Here is an 18,470-nt window from a genome sequence, read left to right as displayed (position 1 = left end):
ATCATTTGGGGAAGGTGCAACTTGTGTTATGCTATCGAATTAAATTACCTATAAGTTACTACAACCAGTACAAGCAGCTCACATCCATGCCTGATGAACCATTTTATTTTATTATTATTATTTATTTTACTTTATTTAATCTTAACTATACTAAAAACATCCTTATTTTTACATTTTGGTTGCTTTTATAATTATGTGTGTGTGTGTGTGTGTGTGTGTTGTTTCCTTATAGTAAAGCCACATCGGGCTATCTGCTAAGTCCACCAAGGGGGAATTGAACCCTTTATTCCAGCATTGTAAATCCATAGACTTACTGATATACCAGCAGGTGACTTTCTATAATTATACATATAAAAAACAAGAAATAAAACAACTATCAAATCCTCTGTTTTCTTGCTTTTGGTTGTCAAAGAGAGTTAACCCTAATTTTTTATACTACTCATAGTATTGCAATTTATAATTTTTATTTAATTAAATAATTCTCCAAAGAATATAAACTAATAACATGCAAAAAATAAACAAATTCTAATATCTCTCAAAATTTTTCTGGCTTTCTATCACTACGACAAGAGTCATTACAAATTCATCCAAGCTAGTTGTTAACTTTCCCACAGGAACGATGCTCATACTCTGAGAGAAATTGACATTTAAGCATTTACAACATAATGTTGTGTAATAAGTCATTTAACAGATACAAACACTGAGTTTATATTGGTTATAGGTAATATATATTTGAATGTAAAAGTAACCCATTAACAAATTATGAAAGAGTACATGGCAAGTGATGGTGGCAAAATGGATCTGATTTTACATTAGATAGCTCTGTAATCAAACAAAGTTAAGACTATAATAAATGTAATTAATATGAGCAATGACAATTTTATACAGAGTAGTCTATTTTTAATTCTGCACTTTTTTCAAGGAGTGGTGGATAAAATAGGAATGATAACATGCTAAGAGAAAATGTGTTGTGTGTCACACTAGGAGGATTTTGGGATTTCTTCAAGTAGTACCTTTAGAATTGAGAACTTAAAAAATATATAGTATTTAAATATGGATTATTACCTATGATTTTATGCTATTTTAATTGGCATAACATAAAAAAAGTAGTTTGATAAAATTTTGAATATAACATTGTAAAACTTTGTGTCATGGGCAGTAAAAAATACAGTATTGGATTTTTTATTTAAAGTCACATCAGAACACTAACTTCATATCTTAACAAATTTTCTAGACAAACAATACCAATACTAAAAAAAGTGTGGTTTTATATAATTGTGCATTAATAAATGAAGTAATGTTTCATCCTACTAAGAAGATATTTAACAGTTTGGAAACTAAGTGTAAGAGGTATTGATTTCATCAGGTACTTGTTATTAATATTTACTTATTTTATGATCAAGTCCTCACAATTAACAAACAATTATCAAGAGACATTACCTACTCATTTCAAAGTACCAACAAACATCCAAACTACTTTTTGTTAAAAATATATCAAAATTAAAGATGCATTAAGAAGACATGAAAGGCATACATGCAAACATTAATAATAAAAACACAGATAACTTTTCATGCCTAATGTATTTGAAAAAAATAAAAATGAGACAACACAATAGGATTTATCACTTTTGCCAACAACCTTTAAATACATAAGCAATAAAGCTGGTCAGTTTTTGAAAAAAATAATAAAAATAATAATAAAGAAATTAATTTTTAAGATTTACTATATACATCAGAAACTTACGGTACAGTTATTAGGAGGTACTAGAAGTTGTGTAATTTCTCCAGCATGCACACAAAAACGATGCAATAATGTTCCGGCATATATATCCCACAGGCATACAGAGAAGTCCACACCACCGGAGACAAGATATGCAATATCGTACCTGCTGTGAATGTGATTGGGATATAGAAGGCAGGTCACTCGACCATTATGCCCATCCAGTATTTGGTGTGAAGGCCAGTCTACACAATATTCATAAAAACCTTCTAGTGTTAAACGGGTTAGATAACTATGGAATGGCAATAACCAAAATAATTCTTACATAACACTAGAAATGTTAAATATATGAAATGACTTTGAATAAACATATAACAGCTCTAATCTTGTTCATATGCAGTACATCTAAAAGGATTTTCTGTTTGGAAGATACTTTGATCTTATGAAAGTTACTATAGGAAAATCAAATAGACAGAAGTAAATAATGTCACTGGAGTACATAACTTGATCTCAATTTATGTAAGGCCGAGAAAGTCTATTTTACCTTAAGTGGGAGAACAGAAGTCTAAAGAGTTACATTTTAACTTACCCAACAAATGAAAATCACAAACCATACACCCCAACGTTTATGTTTTTGTATGTGTGTGTGTGTGTGAAAGAGAGGTTAATTACATAACATTCTTTAAAATGTGGAAAATGATTTATGTCATAACCATTAAGTGTTACTTGATTTAACAAAGTAACTGAATGTACCACACATATAGTAACACATTTAAACATATTCTTACAGTTGCACTTCATTTAAAGAATGCACATATATATATTTATTATTTCTTTTAATGTGTCTAGATGAAGCTGGAAATCATCACCCTATCTATATAAGCAACAGCTGTGAATTTAAGGTTGTGTGAACCCAAGGGCTAATAATTTTTGTAGGCCCTATATCCCATGTAATTTTACACAGAATAAAATTATAAACGAGTTCCCATTAAGACCAGAAGTCCTAGAACTGAGCCCTCTATAGCCCTTTACAAAATACACTAGTAATAAACAATTTTCTAATTATGTCACATAAAACTTTGCTCATTTATTATCTTATAAAATTGTTTTATTTATCCACAATGTATGTTTTCAGTTCATGTATTTACGTAAGAAAGAATGCCCTCCAAATTACTTCTCCTCTATACAAGCCTACCCACACACAAGGTGAATAGGATTTTAACTCTGTTACTGATATGGATCCAACTTCAAAACATTTTACAAATAATACTTATCTCCATTGATATTTACAGCTATTACTCAACTTCAAAGGTTTATCCTGTGCCCATCTTTGTATTGGTCTGTTTTTGTTTTGTTCTTTCTCATTTGCTCCAGTCTTTCATACACCACTCAATTTCTCTTAGTGATATTTGTCTTGTGATACTCTCCACCAACATAAATGTGCATCTATCCTGGTACTGTATGCAAATAAGAACTTTATTCAGATAATTTTATCACTTTTTTCATGACCGACAGTATCCCAGTCTCTAACACTGGCTCCTTGTGGAGAGGAAGGGATGGAGAATATCAGCACATGTATTATTGAAAGTACATTTTAAATTTAGGAAAATGTTAACATCCAAACAACACTTACTTCTGCAGATATTCACAGCTAGAAACCCAAATCAATAAGGTGAATGGGCCAGTGAAGGCACTGTCCACATATAAATGGTCTGCATATATCATGGGTGTAGGAACATAAGGTTGAAACCCTAGTGGGGGGAACCACATGACATCCAAAACAGGTATGTTCTTCACCCTAAACTTTGTTCCTTTATCAAGGATAGAATTGTACATAAGTGATCATCACTATAGGCCAGTCCCAACCAAACAGTTGAGATTTCACAACTCAGGATCTGAATTAAGGAGTCTTGGTCCTTACATCTTACTTTAGTGGCTAGGGCAATTGAAGAGCAAGGTTACAAATATATTAACACTACTGGTTGAATCCCAACTTGTAGCCATAAAGTGATGCGATCCAAGTCACTAGAATGATGACAAGAGAAAACCAATCCCAAAGTATACAAACCTTATCCTCCACCTGAAGAAGCCCCAAAGGCAACAACACAGGTTCAAATGTCAGGATGTGTCACATACAACGAAATGAACAGAAGTCATATAGTCTGGTATTATGAACATTCATCCTTACTCCCCAACCACGTTGGCAATGAGCATTCTACTTTTCCCAGAATTATGGGGAGGACATAGAACAACTGCTCTCAACCTAGGACCCAATATGAGACTACTCTGCATTTGGATAGTGGATTCCCTTGCTTGAACAATGTACCAATATTAATCAAAAAGAAGGGCTATGCATCCCTCAACCAGATAGTTAATAATCAAATATGAACCAGTATTACAAGTAGACTTCAGTAGGCTGGTGGTATTTCTACTGACATCTGGAAAAAAAACATCCAGGGACCAAAGCAGGAGGGGCCCCAATTTCACACTCTTCCTTGAGAGTGAAGGAATTCATTTTAACACTCTGGAGGAAAAGTCTGTCCACCACCCAGTGAATGGAGACAAGGTATGGTAAGGACTCTCTAGCTCCACTGGTAGCACTTAGGGGTAATGTCTACTGGAGAGAACTGAAGAACAGTTCTCTAGAAACCAAGTTACCTAAATTTTTAAAAACAAACCATAATCAATTTATTCAATCCAATGATTGGCAGAAAAATGCAAATATCTCTTAACTTTACTAATGCTATTCCATGAGTGGCAGTCCAACACAGTGTGGTAATACCATATGGTGAGCTCCTAGACGGTCTTATGGAACACCTAATTTACACTGACCCTGTTGCAACTAGTAGTAATTATACTGAAACAGTGGTTGCTAGTGTAGAATTGCTTTGATAAAAGCACACCTGTGTGAGCAACATTTGCCACAGAGTAGTATACTATAAAAACAAAGTAAGGGACCCTGAAATATAGAAATAAATACACTTACCTCTTTGAATAATGTAGAAGAAATGGTTAAGATAGCTATACAAGGGGAAGGCAAAGACCATAAGTTGAAGAGACTACCAGATCAAACATACAACCTGAGATAAAGGTATCAGTCTGCACAATAAACTCCAGCAGACAATTTGACCAGGCTGCTAACATCATAGCAAAAGAAAAATATGATGAGTTGTGACACAAAAAGATACCTTGCCTTTATAAAGAGATCACAATAAGAAAGTGTTGTCTAGTATCTCTAAAGGGATAAGTGCCAGCAACAAAACCTTCAAGACTTTCATCAATCATGATCAAGATCAAAATCTGATTAGGCATAGAGAAAGAGAGTGAGCAGATGAAATGGAACAAAGAATGAGCCCATTTTCTGTCTGACATAGTAGTGGGTATGAAGAACTGGTCTGGAGATGTAGAGAGAATGATAAAGTGGTCTGTGGACAAACAGTGCAAATCAATCCAACCAGTGACATTTTTCAATCAGTATCCATGAAAAATAAACCTGCAAGTAAATGGGAAACACAGTATATTAAGAGTCAGGTCACATACTGGTGTATGGAAAGAACACATAACAGTACTTTACCTAATAGGTAACTGGAACAGTCAGTTGGAAACAATCACTCAAAACTATGTGAGGAACCTGGAGAGCACTGGGGATTCAAGAACTACGTAATCATGATAACTGAATGATAGTGGATAAAACCACTGTAAACAATGGTGAATGTGAAAGACACAAAACCTCTATCAAAGGGTCAAGTAAAAAAAGAAAAACAGTTATGGTTGACACCACAGAGTCAAAATGGTTCAATCACCTCTCAATACAACACTGCCAATATGCATGTGATTACCACTGATAAAAGTGTATTTGGACTAAGCATATACTGAGACAAATACATGTCAACCTTTGAAATTAAACCCCAATACCATATGAAATGCAGCACAACCTCTGTGTTAGAAGCTTCAGCTTCTGCATAGCCAGATATACCACAACAGATCATGGCTGCTTCCACAAAGTACACCTAAAAAGTACAATAGTTAGAAACACCAGAAAGGACTGCAGAAGCAGAAATCCAGATGTAGCAGCTTATCTGATACCATCAACAGGATGACAATGGGTTGTAGCAAATTGTATTTATTATTCTGGATAATATATATACTGGAAAAAAACAAATTTAAAAAGGCAATCCCAACCTGACTAGACAAAAAACACCCACTGCCAAAGCAAGAAGATGAGGTACTGCAGTCCAGGTTGCCAACAGCTGGGTGATCCAATGAGAAGCTAACCCACTAATTAGAGATGCAAAATAAAAACCATTCCCAAAGAACCTTGAAATGCACCATATATTCTGTCATGAGAATATCTGGATTGACAAAATATACCTGCTATAACAGGCATCACCACCTGTGAAACATGGCAAACTTAAGGGTGATAAGACAGAACCAATCTTGAGAAAGAAGGTTGGTTGATTTAGTGTTTTATGCCACAAAGCAGCTAGGCTATCTGCACCAAACATCCAGTAAAAAGGTAAAAGTAAAGTAAATGTAGTAAAATTCATAAAAGGAGATTAAGGTGAAACAAAACAGCATTTAAAAACATAAATAGCATAAAACCAATGTTGACATCTAGTCTACAATGTTAAGAGAGAAATCACAGTAAGAGAAGTTCTAAAGAACTTTCTGTAGCATAATGGTAGTGATCATAACCTGCCAGGAAGACTAACAGGTAAGTACAAGAACCACCGTCAGTCACCTGAAGTTGGCCTTTATAGTCCTAGTACTGGGTTACGTATCATTACGGCCATTATCAAAAAGTAAAGTAATGAAAGTTTTAAATTACATGCAGCAAAATTGTAATAATAACTCACCAGAATGACTAACAGGTAGTTCAAACAGCAGCATTAGTCACCTGAAGTTGGCCTTCCCAGTCCTGGTGTGGAGTTATTTAATGTTACGGCCATTTTCTAATTTCAAATTGAACTAGAGAGATTGTGATTCTTAAAAGGGAACCACAATAAAAAAGGTTTAATGAATAAATATAAAACACTTACATGGCATAAAAAAATTAATGGCCTTAAAAAAACCTAAAAACTTTATCAAGGTGGACAGTATCACTGTCACTAATAAAACTGTCTAATGTTATGGACAAACCTTGGGACAAAACATGTTTAAAATGGTGCCATCATTGAGAGTTGTAAAGATGGCAAGAAAGTAAAATGTGGCTGATAGTGATTTGAGTGTTACATAGACTACACACTGGTGCATCAGTTCCAGATAAAAGAAAACAATGAGTTAAAAAACTGTGACCAATGAGTAGTCTAGTTAGAACAACTTCCTCCTTCCGATCCTTACGAAAGCAAGACGGCCGAAGTCCAATATAGGGTTTTATTTGGAAAAGCTTGTTTTTGCATTGATCACTCCAAGTCAACTGCCAACTCGGATGGCATTGAGCCTTGAATACAGAACCACAGTCCATGTATGGAATAGGCACTGCAATGATAGAGACAGAGCAAATAGATTTAGCTGCCGTGTCTGCAAGCTCGTTCATTCGAATACCAATGTGGCCTGGTATCCAGAAAAACTAGATAGAAGTAGATGTTTATGAGAAATGGGCCAATTGCTTTTGAATATCAGCGAGAACAGGGTGTGAACCAACATGGAAGTGATTCCAGAGCCAGTAGAGACCTAAGCGAGTCATTATAAATAGTGCAGTTGGAGTACTGCTTAGTTTCAATATGATCCAGGGCAAGAAAATGGCATACAGTTCAACAGTGAATACAGAAGCTGTAGAACCACAACAAACAATGGCAGAGCCCACAGAGTCACATGATTTGGAACCATCTGTATAAATTGGAATGGAAAGATTGTTTGAAAGATGTTCAGTAAATAAAAGACGGTCCTTCCAATTGGGAGTATCTGCTCTTCTCAGATGAGTTGAAGAAAGGTCACATTTAGGGACTGTAATAAGCCATGGTGGGATGGGCTGATCAGTGAATACTGCAATGTTATCCAAGGACAGACCCAATTCATCCAACTGCACCTGGATGCAAAAGCCAAAAGGAGCAATGGCACATCATCTGTTCTGAAAAAGTATGACCCACCGAGGAAGAAAAACACAACCCCAGGTTGGATGCTTTGGTAAGGAACGAAGTTTCGAAGAATATAGTAAAGACAGTTGCAGATGGTGAAGGCGCAAAGAAGGTTCATGAGACTCTACGTATAAGCTCTAAACTGGGGAGTTGTGGAAAGCCCCAGTGCAGAGCCAAAGTCTTTGATGATGAATGGGGTCCAGCATCTTTAAGGCCAAAGGTCTGGCAGAGCCATAGACCAGTGAGCCATAGTCGAGTTTCGATCGAATAAGAGCAAAATATATCTTTAACATAGACATAGATCTGCTCCCCAACTGGTGGTAGAGAGGACATAGAGGATATTCAGTGCTCTTATACATTTGACTCGTAGCTGCTTAATGTGTGGTATAAATGTCAGCTTACGGTCATAGATAGGCCCCAAGAACTTGAAATCTCCTGTCCATTACAAATTTTTTAATAAAAATGGGTAAATGGCCACATAGCCCATTTATATAGAGGTCTCGCAAAATGCCATACCTCCATGTTGTGTCATAAGCCTTCACAATGTCAAAAAATATTGGTACAAGATGTTGTTTGAGAAAGACTTCTCTGATTGATGTTTTCAAGTCATATCAGGTGATCCATGGTGGAGTTCTGTCCTTGGAACCCACGTTGGGTGGGCAAAAGGAGGTTGTTTGATTCAAGGAACCAAACAAGACGAGCATTAACCATCCTGTCTAAGGTCAAAGAAATTGGACGGTAATTTGAAGGAATCTTTCCCAGACTTAAAGAAAGGTAAGATAAAAGCCTGGCGTCAGGCATTCGGAAAAACATTCTCCTGCTAGATCCAGTTACAAACAATTAGAAAAAAATCAAAAGAAGCAAGAGATAGATGGCACAGCATGTCATAGTGTACATCATCTGGTCCAACAGATGTACTGCCAGACCAGTGAAGGGCCAGTTTCAGTTCCACCAGTGTAAAGGGAGGATTATAGTCATAGAGACAATCAATTCGAAAGGAAAGAGGTGATCACTCTGCCCAAGTTTTAATGGCCAAGAAGGTGAAGGAACAAGCAGAAGTGCTAGATATCTGGCAAAAGTTTTCACCTACAGTATTGGTGATGCTCTGGATATCAGCTACTTCTTGGCTATCAGGGAGTAAGATTGAGAGGGATACAGAAGTGTCGCGCCCACTGACCTATCCAACCCTGTCCCACATGACTTTGGAACTGGTGGTAGAAGATATGCCAGTTGTGAACTTAATCCAAGATTCCTTCTGGCTTTGACGTCTTACCCACCTAGCACGTGCATGGACCCACTGGAAAGCGATACAGTTGGAAAGTGTGGAATATCTATGGAAAGTATCCCAGGCCTGTTTTTAAGCCTTCCATTCCATGTGGCAGGCAGGATTCCACCACAGACGAAGATATAGTAGAAAACATGTCAAGGTTTTAAGAATACATTGAGCAGCTGCTTGTATAATACAGTCAGTTACTGCTGCCATACAGTTGTTTATTGATGGCTGACAGATGATGGTAGGATCAAGTTCTGCAAGAGCTGTAAAAGTGGACTAGGTTGCTTGATCCAGCTTCCACCGGGGCATGTGGGTTGGGTGGCATCAACCACGGCCAGTCTATCTCAAAACTATAGAAAAATGATCACTGCCTTGTGGATTATTGTCAACCGTCCATGAAAATGGGAGAATAATGAAGGGGAGCAAACTGAGAGATCAATAGTAGTAAAGGACTGACTAGATGCATGAAAATAAGTGGAAGAACCAGTATTGAAAAAAAAAGGTTGTGATCAGAGAGCATACACTCAACAGAGTGACCCCTCCTATCAATAACAGCACTTCCCCAGAGGAGATGATGTTCATTAAAGTCCCCCAAGATTAAAAAGGAGATGGCAACTGTTCAATGAGAGCATCAATTGTCTGATTGATCAAATGTCTCTCCAGGTAACAGGTATGACCCAAGGAAACATGGATGGCTACGGCCTCCAAGGGAGTGTTGAGTGACAAAGACAGGGTGGGCACATGCTGATCAACCAACAGTGCCACCCCTCCATGTACTCGTCCATTACACAGCCTATCATTTCTGTACAGAGAAAATTGCTGAAAGGTGACTGTATCGGCAGCTTTCAAAATTTTTGTGTGTGTAAGGAAAGACATACAGGATGGTAGGAAGCAATCAGTGTTTTGATGTCACCAGATTAAATCGTAAACCTCGATAGTTCCATTGTATCAAGGTGGCCATTTTTAATGACATATCGGCAAATTGGCTGGAGAACCCTTCTGTTTACGACTACATCTTTTTTCTTTACTGTCCTTATTTGAGGGAAGTCTATCAACCTCCATGGATCCTGCCCTGGGTCAATCAGGCAGGTCTTTGTTGTTCGAAGGGGATGTCAGTGACTGAAGACACGAATGAATGACTGTTTTGAATCTGGAACCAAAAGATGCAGATCTTGAGGTTTGTTGGAATGTGTGGGAGGAACAAAAATGGGTGTAGAAGTTGATTCATCAATTTTTTTAAACATGGAGGTCTAAAGGCTTTTTATTTGTTTTGAGAATGATTCTCTTGGAGGCACAAAGAGATCTGTTTGCACTCCCACTTTAGTTGTGGAAAGAAGTGCAGCAGCATATGTCTGAGATGAAGTATTTGACATCAATTTTCAAGCCTCAGGATAAGTAATGTTATGAGTCTTTTTCAATTGCTGCACCTCTTTTTCCTCCAACCATTTAGAGCAAGAACAAAAGTAGGAAAGGTGAGAACCATTGCAATTGACAAAATGTGGGTCTATTTCACACTCATAGGCATCACGGTCCTTGCACATCAGGGAACCACGACTGAGTGAACGAACCTCTGGCACTGGAAACATCAGAGAGGGTTTGGAATGTACGGCCATACCCTGCAATTAAGATAACTTGCCTTGATGGTGGCAGGTGCATGTGGTGATGTAAATGTCAAAACAAGGATATTTGTTGGCAGTGTAACTCCATCTTTGCGAGTGGAGATGCGCCTCACTGCAGAAACTCCTTGAGTGGAGAAACCAGCAAGAATCTCTGACTCGGGGATGTTCTTCAAATCCCTCCCAACAATAACTCCTCGTGATGAATTCAAAGTAGCATGAGGTGTAATCTCAATAGATATATCCCAAATTGCCTTTGAATTCAAGAGGAGTTCACTGTGTTGGGATGTGAATGTTTCAACCAATATGTCTCCAGATCAAAGCTTCTTTACTGACTTTAGAGAGCCAGCAAGTCCCTCCAGTCCCTTCTGAATAAAAGAGGGGGACATTTACCCTAAAGGTTTCTCTGCAAGAAAATGTAGGATGAGAAAATGAGGTACAACTGGTGGTACAGATGTTGAAGATTGCTGATCAGAGTCTTCAAGATGTGGTTGTTTACCTATTGACTGTTTTTTCACTATTTTATTTACATTTTTATTAGGAGGATCCATAGGAAAAAAGAAAATTTCAGTGCCCACTGACCCCACCAACCATGGAGTCTTACAGGGGACATACTACAATGTCAAGCAAGGACACTGCAGCAACGCCAGGGGTTCGTAAGCACTATACCCAAACACCAGCATCAGACACAATGTCCACAACATCCATTAAGAACTTCCAACACTGGCACTTGGTTGACTCTAGCCCAAGTGGACCAGCCGATTGGCCCAAGAGGGGCCACCCAAAGGCTGCCCGTCTACAGGAATTCAAGGCCAAAGTGGTGTGTTAGAGTTGGACCCCTCAACCACCAGGATCCTCTCCTCCCATTCATGGGTCACTACGCACAGCAAACGTGGGTTTAGATCCCAGAGGAGGTAACCTGAAAGAACAGAACCTTCTCTGGAAGGTCCCCTCACCTTGTACAGGAATCCACAACGAGGGGAGAGAAAAAGGTCCAAAATTTGAAAATAAGAAGCCATAGATCATATGCTTTCTTGATGAAAAATGTAAGACATAACTGCAGAATAGTCAGAGAGAAGTCTGACAATTTACCCCTTAAGAACCCCAGACCATGAGATCTTGCTGTTGATGAGCAAGAAGGCCAAAAACATGTATGAAATCCTCATTGTCCATGCATAGACACCATAATTCCTGATTTCTGGTACATGCACTTGTAATGGAATGAAGTGGGTGAAAGAAGAAAAACTTGTATGATACAGTGGATCATGAAAACTTTATGGGAGTCAGAAGGGAAAACCCTGGAATTACAATACCTGACCCAAGTGCACCACAAATGCTAAGAGTGGTGGCACTTCACTGATAAGGCAAACTGCAAATAGGAGCCAACTACAATCAAGTTGAACATTTTCAACCCCATTAAAAAAAAAATCTGGAGAGATAGAGAAATAAGAAACCTGTGATCCTTGGAGAATGCAGGGACTGATAAAGACAAGGAAGACTGATAACTGAGCACAGATCTCCTATCTGCATACCCCAAAAACTTGCAGAAATAAAAACTGAAAAACCAGCACAACTCTCTCACTACCCCAAGACCAACCAAATTCAGATAACTACTGAACTAAGTTCCAAGTCCCAATGAACTGCAGGAAATAAAAACCCTAAAGGTTTGGTAGTTAAAAGTGGGGAAGATGTGAACTGAAGAAATAATTGTGGCCCTAGGACCTGCAAAGATCTTGGAGTCACACATACCACATGTCCAGAAATTCTTGGAATCAAGCTCCTACATCCCTTGAAAATATACAATAATCACTGATACTGCTGGCAATCCAACAAAACTTTGCAAACACTGGATACAGACAAAATTTATTCTGAGTACCAATGTCATGAAGGACTAATGTTGGGGTCAAGACTCATGAATAGGAATGTAACTATGACCCACCATAAAAGTCAATGAAATTTGAAACTCCATCAACAACTTTGAGGAACACAGAAGCCAAACATTGAACTAACATGCATGTTAACAAGGGATCTAGCTCCTCATAAAAGAAGCTGGTAATTCCAAGCTTCTTCTCACAAAGTGAAGTAAAAAAACAATGTTAAATTTGAGTTGCAAGCCCATAGTCTTGCTCTTTCCTATCAGTGAATATATACCTATATAGGTGAACTTTAGGTTAAACTGCCTCTGATCTGTTTTTCTTTTGTTAGTTCTTTGAAAGTGTAAGGTTTTGGGATTTTCCAATTTTCTTTTGAACCTGCAACTTACTTGATGGCAGAAAAGTCTGGGAGCAAATTTTTTTATCCATACCTGGATATTGTGGTTCAAGCTGGAAGGTTTACTTCTTAGTCATGTGAAAGACAGCTAAGCTTTATCTAACATGGTGTAACTTTTTTTAGCCTACCACCACCAATTAAAGGCATTTTTTTGATTCCCAATTTAATACATCTACTCCTTGAATTTGGGAGTTCTAAGGTAGCTTCCTTTTCATTGGTAATATAATGAGTATTGATTAGAACATCATTTTATGAGGTAAAGGAAGTTGTATTGTTAGAGCAAAATAACTTCAAGCCATCTGCTGTGTTAACTTCGGTAACTGAACCCTGGACCACAGCCCTGCAAATCTGTAAAATTACCACTGTCTATAGGAAGGCTGACAGTCCCACATACTAAAAATTAAACTAAAATATCTCCAAAATGTTAAGGATCATCAACTGAAGCCTCAGAGCCTCTGAGAGGACCACCATAAATCCAAACATATATCTCTCCATCTCATATGAATAAGATAATTAACAGTCTCAACCAAGATTGTTCCTCACTCCCAACTGTTGCACAATGCTAGATAACAGAAGTGGGACAGAAGAGAACCAATTCACTTCTGTGCAGGAAATAATTATCCAAGAATTCGTACCATAATCAGTTTACCAATGGAAGCAAAATATATTTTTTTTAAATTATTATTATGAAAATAAACTAGATAACACAAAAAAAAACCATTAGTGATGCTTTGTCTAGTAAAAGTGGTAAAATAATCTGAAAGAGGTACTTATATACAATACCAGGATGGAAAGTGTGTTGATGGAGGTGGAAAGTATCCTGAGATGAACATAACCAAGGGCATCTTAGTAGGGTATAAAAGAATGGAGTAAGCAAGAAAAAATTAGACCAATTCTAAGATGGGCAAAGAAAAAACCTTGGTGGATGAGTAATAGCTGCAAATGTCAGCAAAGATAAGTATGTTTTGGTAAAGTATCTTGTTTGCATGGTGTCAGGCATCCTTGAAAGAAACATAAAATATCTAAAACAAATAACTGTCAAGATTATGAACTTCTGTCCACAATATTAAATACCAAAACTTGTTAACATTTTAACAATGAAAGGTAAAATACATGTAATGACTGAATATTTTATTTACCATATATACAGCAAATAAATTAAGCAACATATATTTTCTTTGTTTGAAGTTAAGCACAAAGCTACAAAATTGACTAGGTCTGCTATACCCACCACAGGTATCAAAACCCAAATGTTAGCACTATAATTCCACAGACTTACCACTAAACCAAAGAGAAACCAATGGATATTGTATCCAATCAATATTTTTTCTGTCTAATTTAAAAGTTATAAAGATACAAATTATGACAATGTAAGCAGTAAGTTCTGTAGGGCCAAATTAATAAATACTTTTGTGATCTTTGTTTGTTTACAATTTTAATCACAATTAAATTTGTATTTTTAAACATACAAATTGCAAGAAAGAGATGGAAATTTGTGCAAATCTTAAAAACCTTAGATTACAAGATATTTTCTAGATTTTCAAAGAGAATTATGAATCATGTTACACGAAAACAGACTTATAAGATGGCAATAGGTAATTAGTATTTCTAAAAAGTACACAACAATACAAAAATACAACTTAAGAACCATTTTCATACCATCAAAAGTATGATGTCTTCCATATAACAGCTGTAACATTACAGTCTGCATTGCAGAAACAATAATTATACTTCCATCTTCACGCCCACATACCAATCGTCCTTGTAGTGGCAGGTATACACTAGCAGTTAATCTTATAAGCTGACCATCTGGTTCTTTTGCATTCTAGATTAATGATTAAAGAAACTTGCTATATGTATAAGCTTGCATTTGAATTAATGAAGTTCTAACTGTTTGTAAACAATAAACAAATTTTAAAAGATGGATACATATGGTATTAAAACAGTTTTACAGTTGACACTTTCTATGACTGAAAAACCTTTCAAAGAATTACATAAGAAACAAAGGAATCTTTAATTGAGAGCTTTTAACATGCAAAGAATTGGTTGCAGAAATTAATAAAAAATAAGATCTGTAACATGTTAAACAATTCATAACAATGTATTTTCTTTTAGAGCATGGTTTTGTATGGGATATCAAAGATATTTCAAAATTAAATTTAACTATCTTACTCTTTGATACACTAAAAAAGGTGCTTCATATATGTCAAAATTTTAACTTTTATTATGCCAATATAAATATTCTTGAACATTTTACAAAACCAGTCTTCAAATATTTCCACACAACATATATTGAATAGCTAGTTTTACACTGAAATATGGTAAAAAAATTACTAAAACAATTTCCAATGTATCCTTTTTCTTAGACCATTTATTTAAAATGCACTTAAGGAAGTGGAATTAATTTCTGGTCCTTCAAGTACAATTAATTAACCATACCAAGCTGAGGCAAAGATATCAATCATTTTTCATTAGATCTTTTTACAGCCTTATGACACCCTCCCACAGGTCAAAGCATTGCCCATTTCTCACTCTTATATTATGCCATTACAAAATAATTGTACAGTCTCTCTTTGTTGATATATTCAATCTATCATTAAGAGGTATGAAAGGAGGAACTTCTTAATACTGTAGAATTAACTGGTAATGCTACATTTCTTCAGAGTAATATTTGTTTTTGAACATATTCTTCAGTTTCTTCAACATTAATTAAGTCTAATACACTGAGAGTAAGCAGAATGAGAAGGCATTTCCAATTAAATGAAAACAGAAGATTATGATTGTGTTCTTAATCAGTCTCTTGTTTGCAAGACATTTGCTCATTAACATACAATGAAACAATAAAAAATAAAATTAGGTTATTTATCAGCTTATCAATTCTGTGTCTTTCTTTAAAATAATCCTCTCATTATGGACTTGTTTGACTTATGTGATTTCTTGATACTCTTTCAAAGTCTATAGATTTGATACTACTAACTTTCAATATTGTGCTTATAGATGTCATGAAATTTGGCAATATTTCAGTGAACATTACAAGTTTTTCACATAGAAAAAATGAAATATTTTTAATAAAATAAAAAAATGATCACTTCATAAATATATTGAGTATTTGTATTGAATAGTCCATCTAAAGTGATATTCATGTTACGATCAAAAATATTTTTCATCTCAAAAATCTCAAATTTCATGTGTAATTTTTAAAATCTAAATACACGTCAAATGTTTGTTTTCAGTAAAACTTTATATTTTAACTGTTATTTTCTATACCCTAACTCTATACAACACTGGTCAATTTGACTGAGCTCTAAACACCAAAACAAAATTGAAATAAATCACCCTCTTTTCATTTCTAAAAGTGAAATTCACAATTTTCTGTTCAGAACAGAGTAATATAATGTCATTTGATAGATGAAAACCTTGGCTTCCTGTTGGTTATACATAATATAGAAATAAAGATAGGAGAGAACTATTAACAAATCTTGAAAGAAATAATATGACAGGTAGGTGTGACAAGAGGGATTTGATTCTTTAATGGCTCTGTAACAAAAAAAAAAATGAAAACTATAAAAATTGTGGTTTGTCTGAGCAAAAACAATTTTATAGCAAGTAACTTATGATAAATTTCATTTTTATCAGAGGGGTGATGAATAAATTAGATAAGATGGAATGCATTTAGAAAAGCATCACCTTTCTAACACTAGAGGAAATTCAGAATTTATTTAAATGTCTTTTTAAAGTCAAGACTTAAAGCTTACATACTATTAAGTTATGGATTATTATCTAAGATGTTATGCTATAGTAAATGATATAAAATAAACAAAATGTATTCTTTGATAAGATTGTTTAGGCAGAGTATTCATTATGAAACTTTGTAGTATGGACGGCAACTGCCTGTTGTGGAGACACAAGTGTAGAGAATGACGTTTCAAAAGTCTTCCGCCTTTCGTCTTCAGGTCAGTGTGTGTGTGTGTGTAGGTGTTGGTTTTTTATAGTGTCCTGGTTAATTGTGGAGAGAGTGTTATGATTGGTTAGATTATCACTGTTTCTGATTGGAGGAGATATTTCCTGTAGGTTCAACCAATGACAGCCACAGGTTACTCACCTCTAATCCAGAATCTCTGTTTAGTGAATGTTTAATAGTGTTAATATAAAATGTTTCTTTGCTTTTTCTTGTCTTCCAAAATTTGTCTGTGTAAATGATTCTAGTTTTCTCCCAGTTTATTCTGTGTCCAGTTGACGTGGCATGCTCTGCAATGGCTGAATTTTGTGTTTTCATGAGTCTTGTACTATCTTTATGTTCCTTTATTCTTGTTATGAGTTTTCATTCTGTTTCTCCAATGCATGTATCAATGCAGGAACACAAAATTTCACAGATGTCTTTTAGATTCTCTTTAGTAAGTTGCTGTTTCTTTTTTGTCCATTTTCAAACATAGTCCTCTACACTTATGTCTCCACTAAAGGCAGTTGCTGTCCATTCTACAAAGTTTCATAATAAATAAAAAGTAGTTTTATAAATTTTGAATTTTAGCCACTAAAACCTTGTGACATGCTCAGTAAATAATGCCCAGGCAGATGGGAGTAAAGTAATTCTTGTTCAAAACGTCCTTGGTATACAACCAGAATTTGTTTTTTAATATGTAAAAGACACTAGGTAGTCCATTAAAGTTCTTATACCTACAAAGTTTGAATACATATTTTTCTTAATACTATTAAAATGTTTAATAATTTGAAGAAAAGCACCAAGTTTGGTTTGTTTTTTAATTTCATGCAAAGCTACTCAAGGACTATCTGCGCTAGCCGTCCATAATTTAGCAGTATAAAACTAGAGGGAAGGCAGTTAGTCATCACCACCCACCACCAACTCTTAGGCTACTCTATTACCAATGAATAGTGGGATTGACTGTCACATTATAACACCCCCATGGTTGAAAGAGCAAACATGTTTGGTGCGACGGGGATTCAAACCAGCAACCCTCAGATTACGAATTGAATGCCTTTACCCACATGGTCATGCCCGGCCTTACACCAAGTATGGTTTTAAATTAATTACTACACTTAGTAAGAACTACCATCTGAAGCAAACTTTTATTTATTTGTGTGTGTGTGTGTATCTTTTGGCAAGTGACTCACATTCTCTATCACTTGGAAAAAATACTGCAATTATCCTTATCTTGTTGTGTCTATTATACCCTTCAAACTTCTTTACTTTTCAGATATGAACTATTTTTACAAATATGTGAGAAATGATGTTTATATAACAAATTACAGCTACATTTATCAAAAAATATTAGTTTTAAATCTAAAATTTTATTACATGTATCAGTTATACATTATTTGAAACACAACAAATTTTGAGGTTAAAACTAATTGTGTTGTCAATAAAATATGGCACAATATTTCTATCATAGAAAATATGATGATATTTTTCTCAGCTCATGTCTGAGCCCAATACCTGTTGCATGTCAATTTTTCATCTAAACTAAATATGTAACTCATTAGTTAAGACTGGTAAG

General features: G+C 35.6%; 1 protein-coding gene across 10 annotated transcripts in view; it reads right to left on the bottom strand.

Annotated features, from left to right (window-relative positions):
* The window catches only part of Rbcn-3B (WD repeat-containing protein Rbcn-3B), a 233,508-nt gene that overhangs the window by 95,035 nt on the left and 120,003 nt on the right, over positions 1 to 18,470 (bottom strand). For all 10 annotated transcript variants that reach the window (XM_076481609.1, XM_076481650.1, XM_076481601.1 and 7 more), the window contains 2 exons: positions 14,617 to 14,782; positions 1,745 to 1,965 (listed from right to left, as the gene is read on the bottom strand). In XM_076481609.1, coding sequence (XP_076337724.1) covers positions 1,745 to 1,965; positions 14,617 to 14,782 — 387 coding nt within the window. The remainder of the gene's footprint in view (positions 1 to 1,744; positions 1,966 to 14,616; positions 14,783 to 18,470) is intronic.

Source organism: Tachypleus tridentatus, chromosome 2 (genome assembly GCF_004210375.1).
Source record: "Tachypleus tridentatus isolate NWPU-2018 chromosome 2, ASM421037v1, whole genome shotgun sequence".
In the NCBI taxonomy this organism is placed as follows: Eukaryota; Metazoa; Arthropoda; class Merostomata; order Xiphosura; family Limulidae; genus Tachypleus; species Tachypleus tridentatus.
Note: the sequence above shows the minus strand (reverse complement) of the source record. Positions and strands in the feature narration are given on the sequence as shown.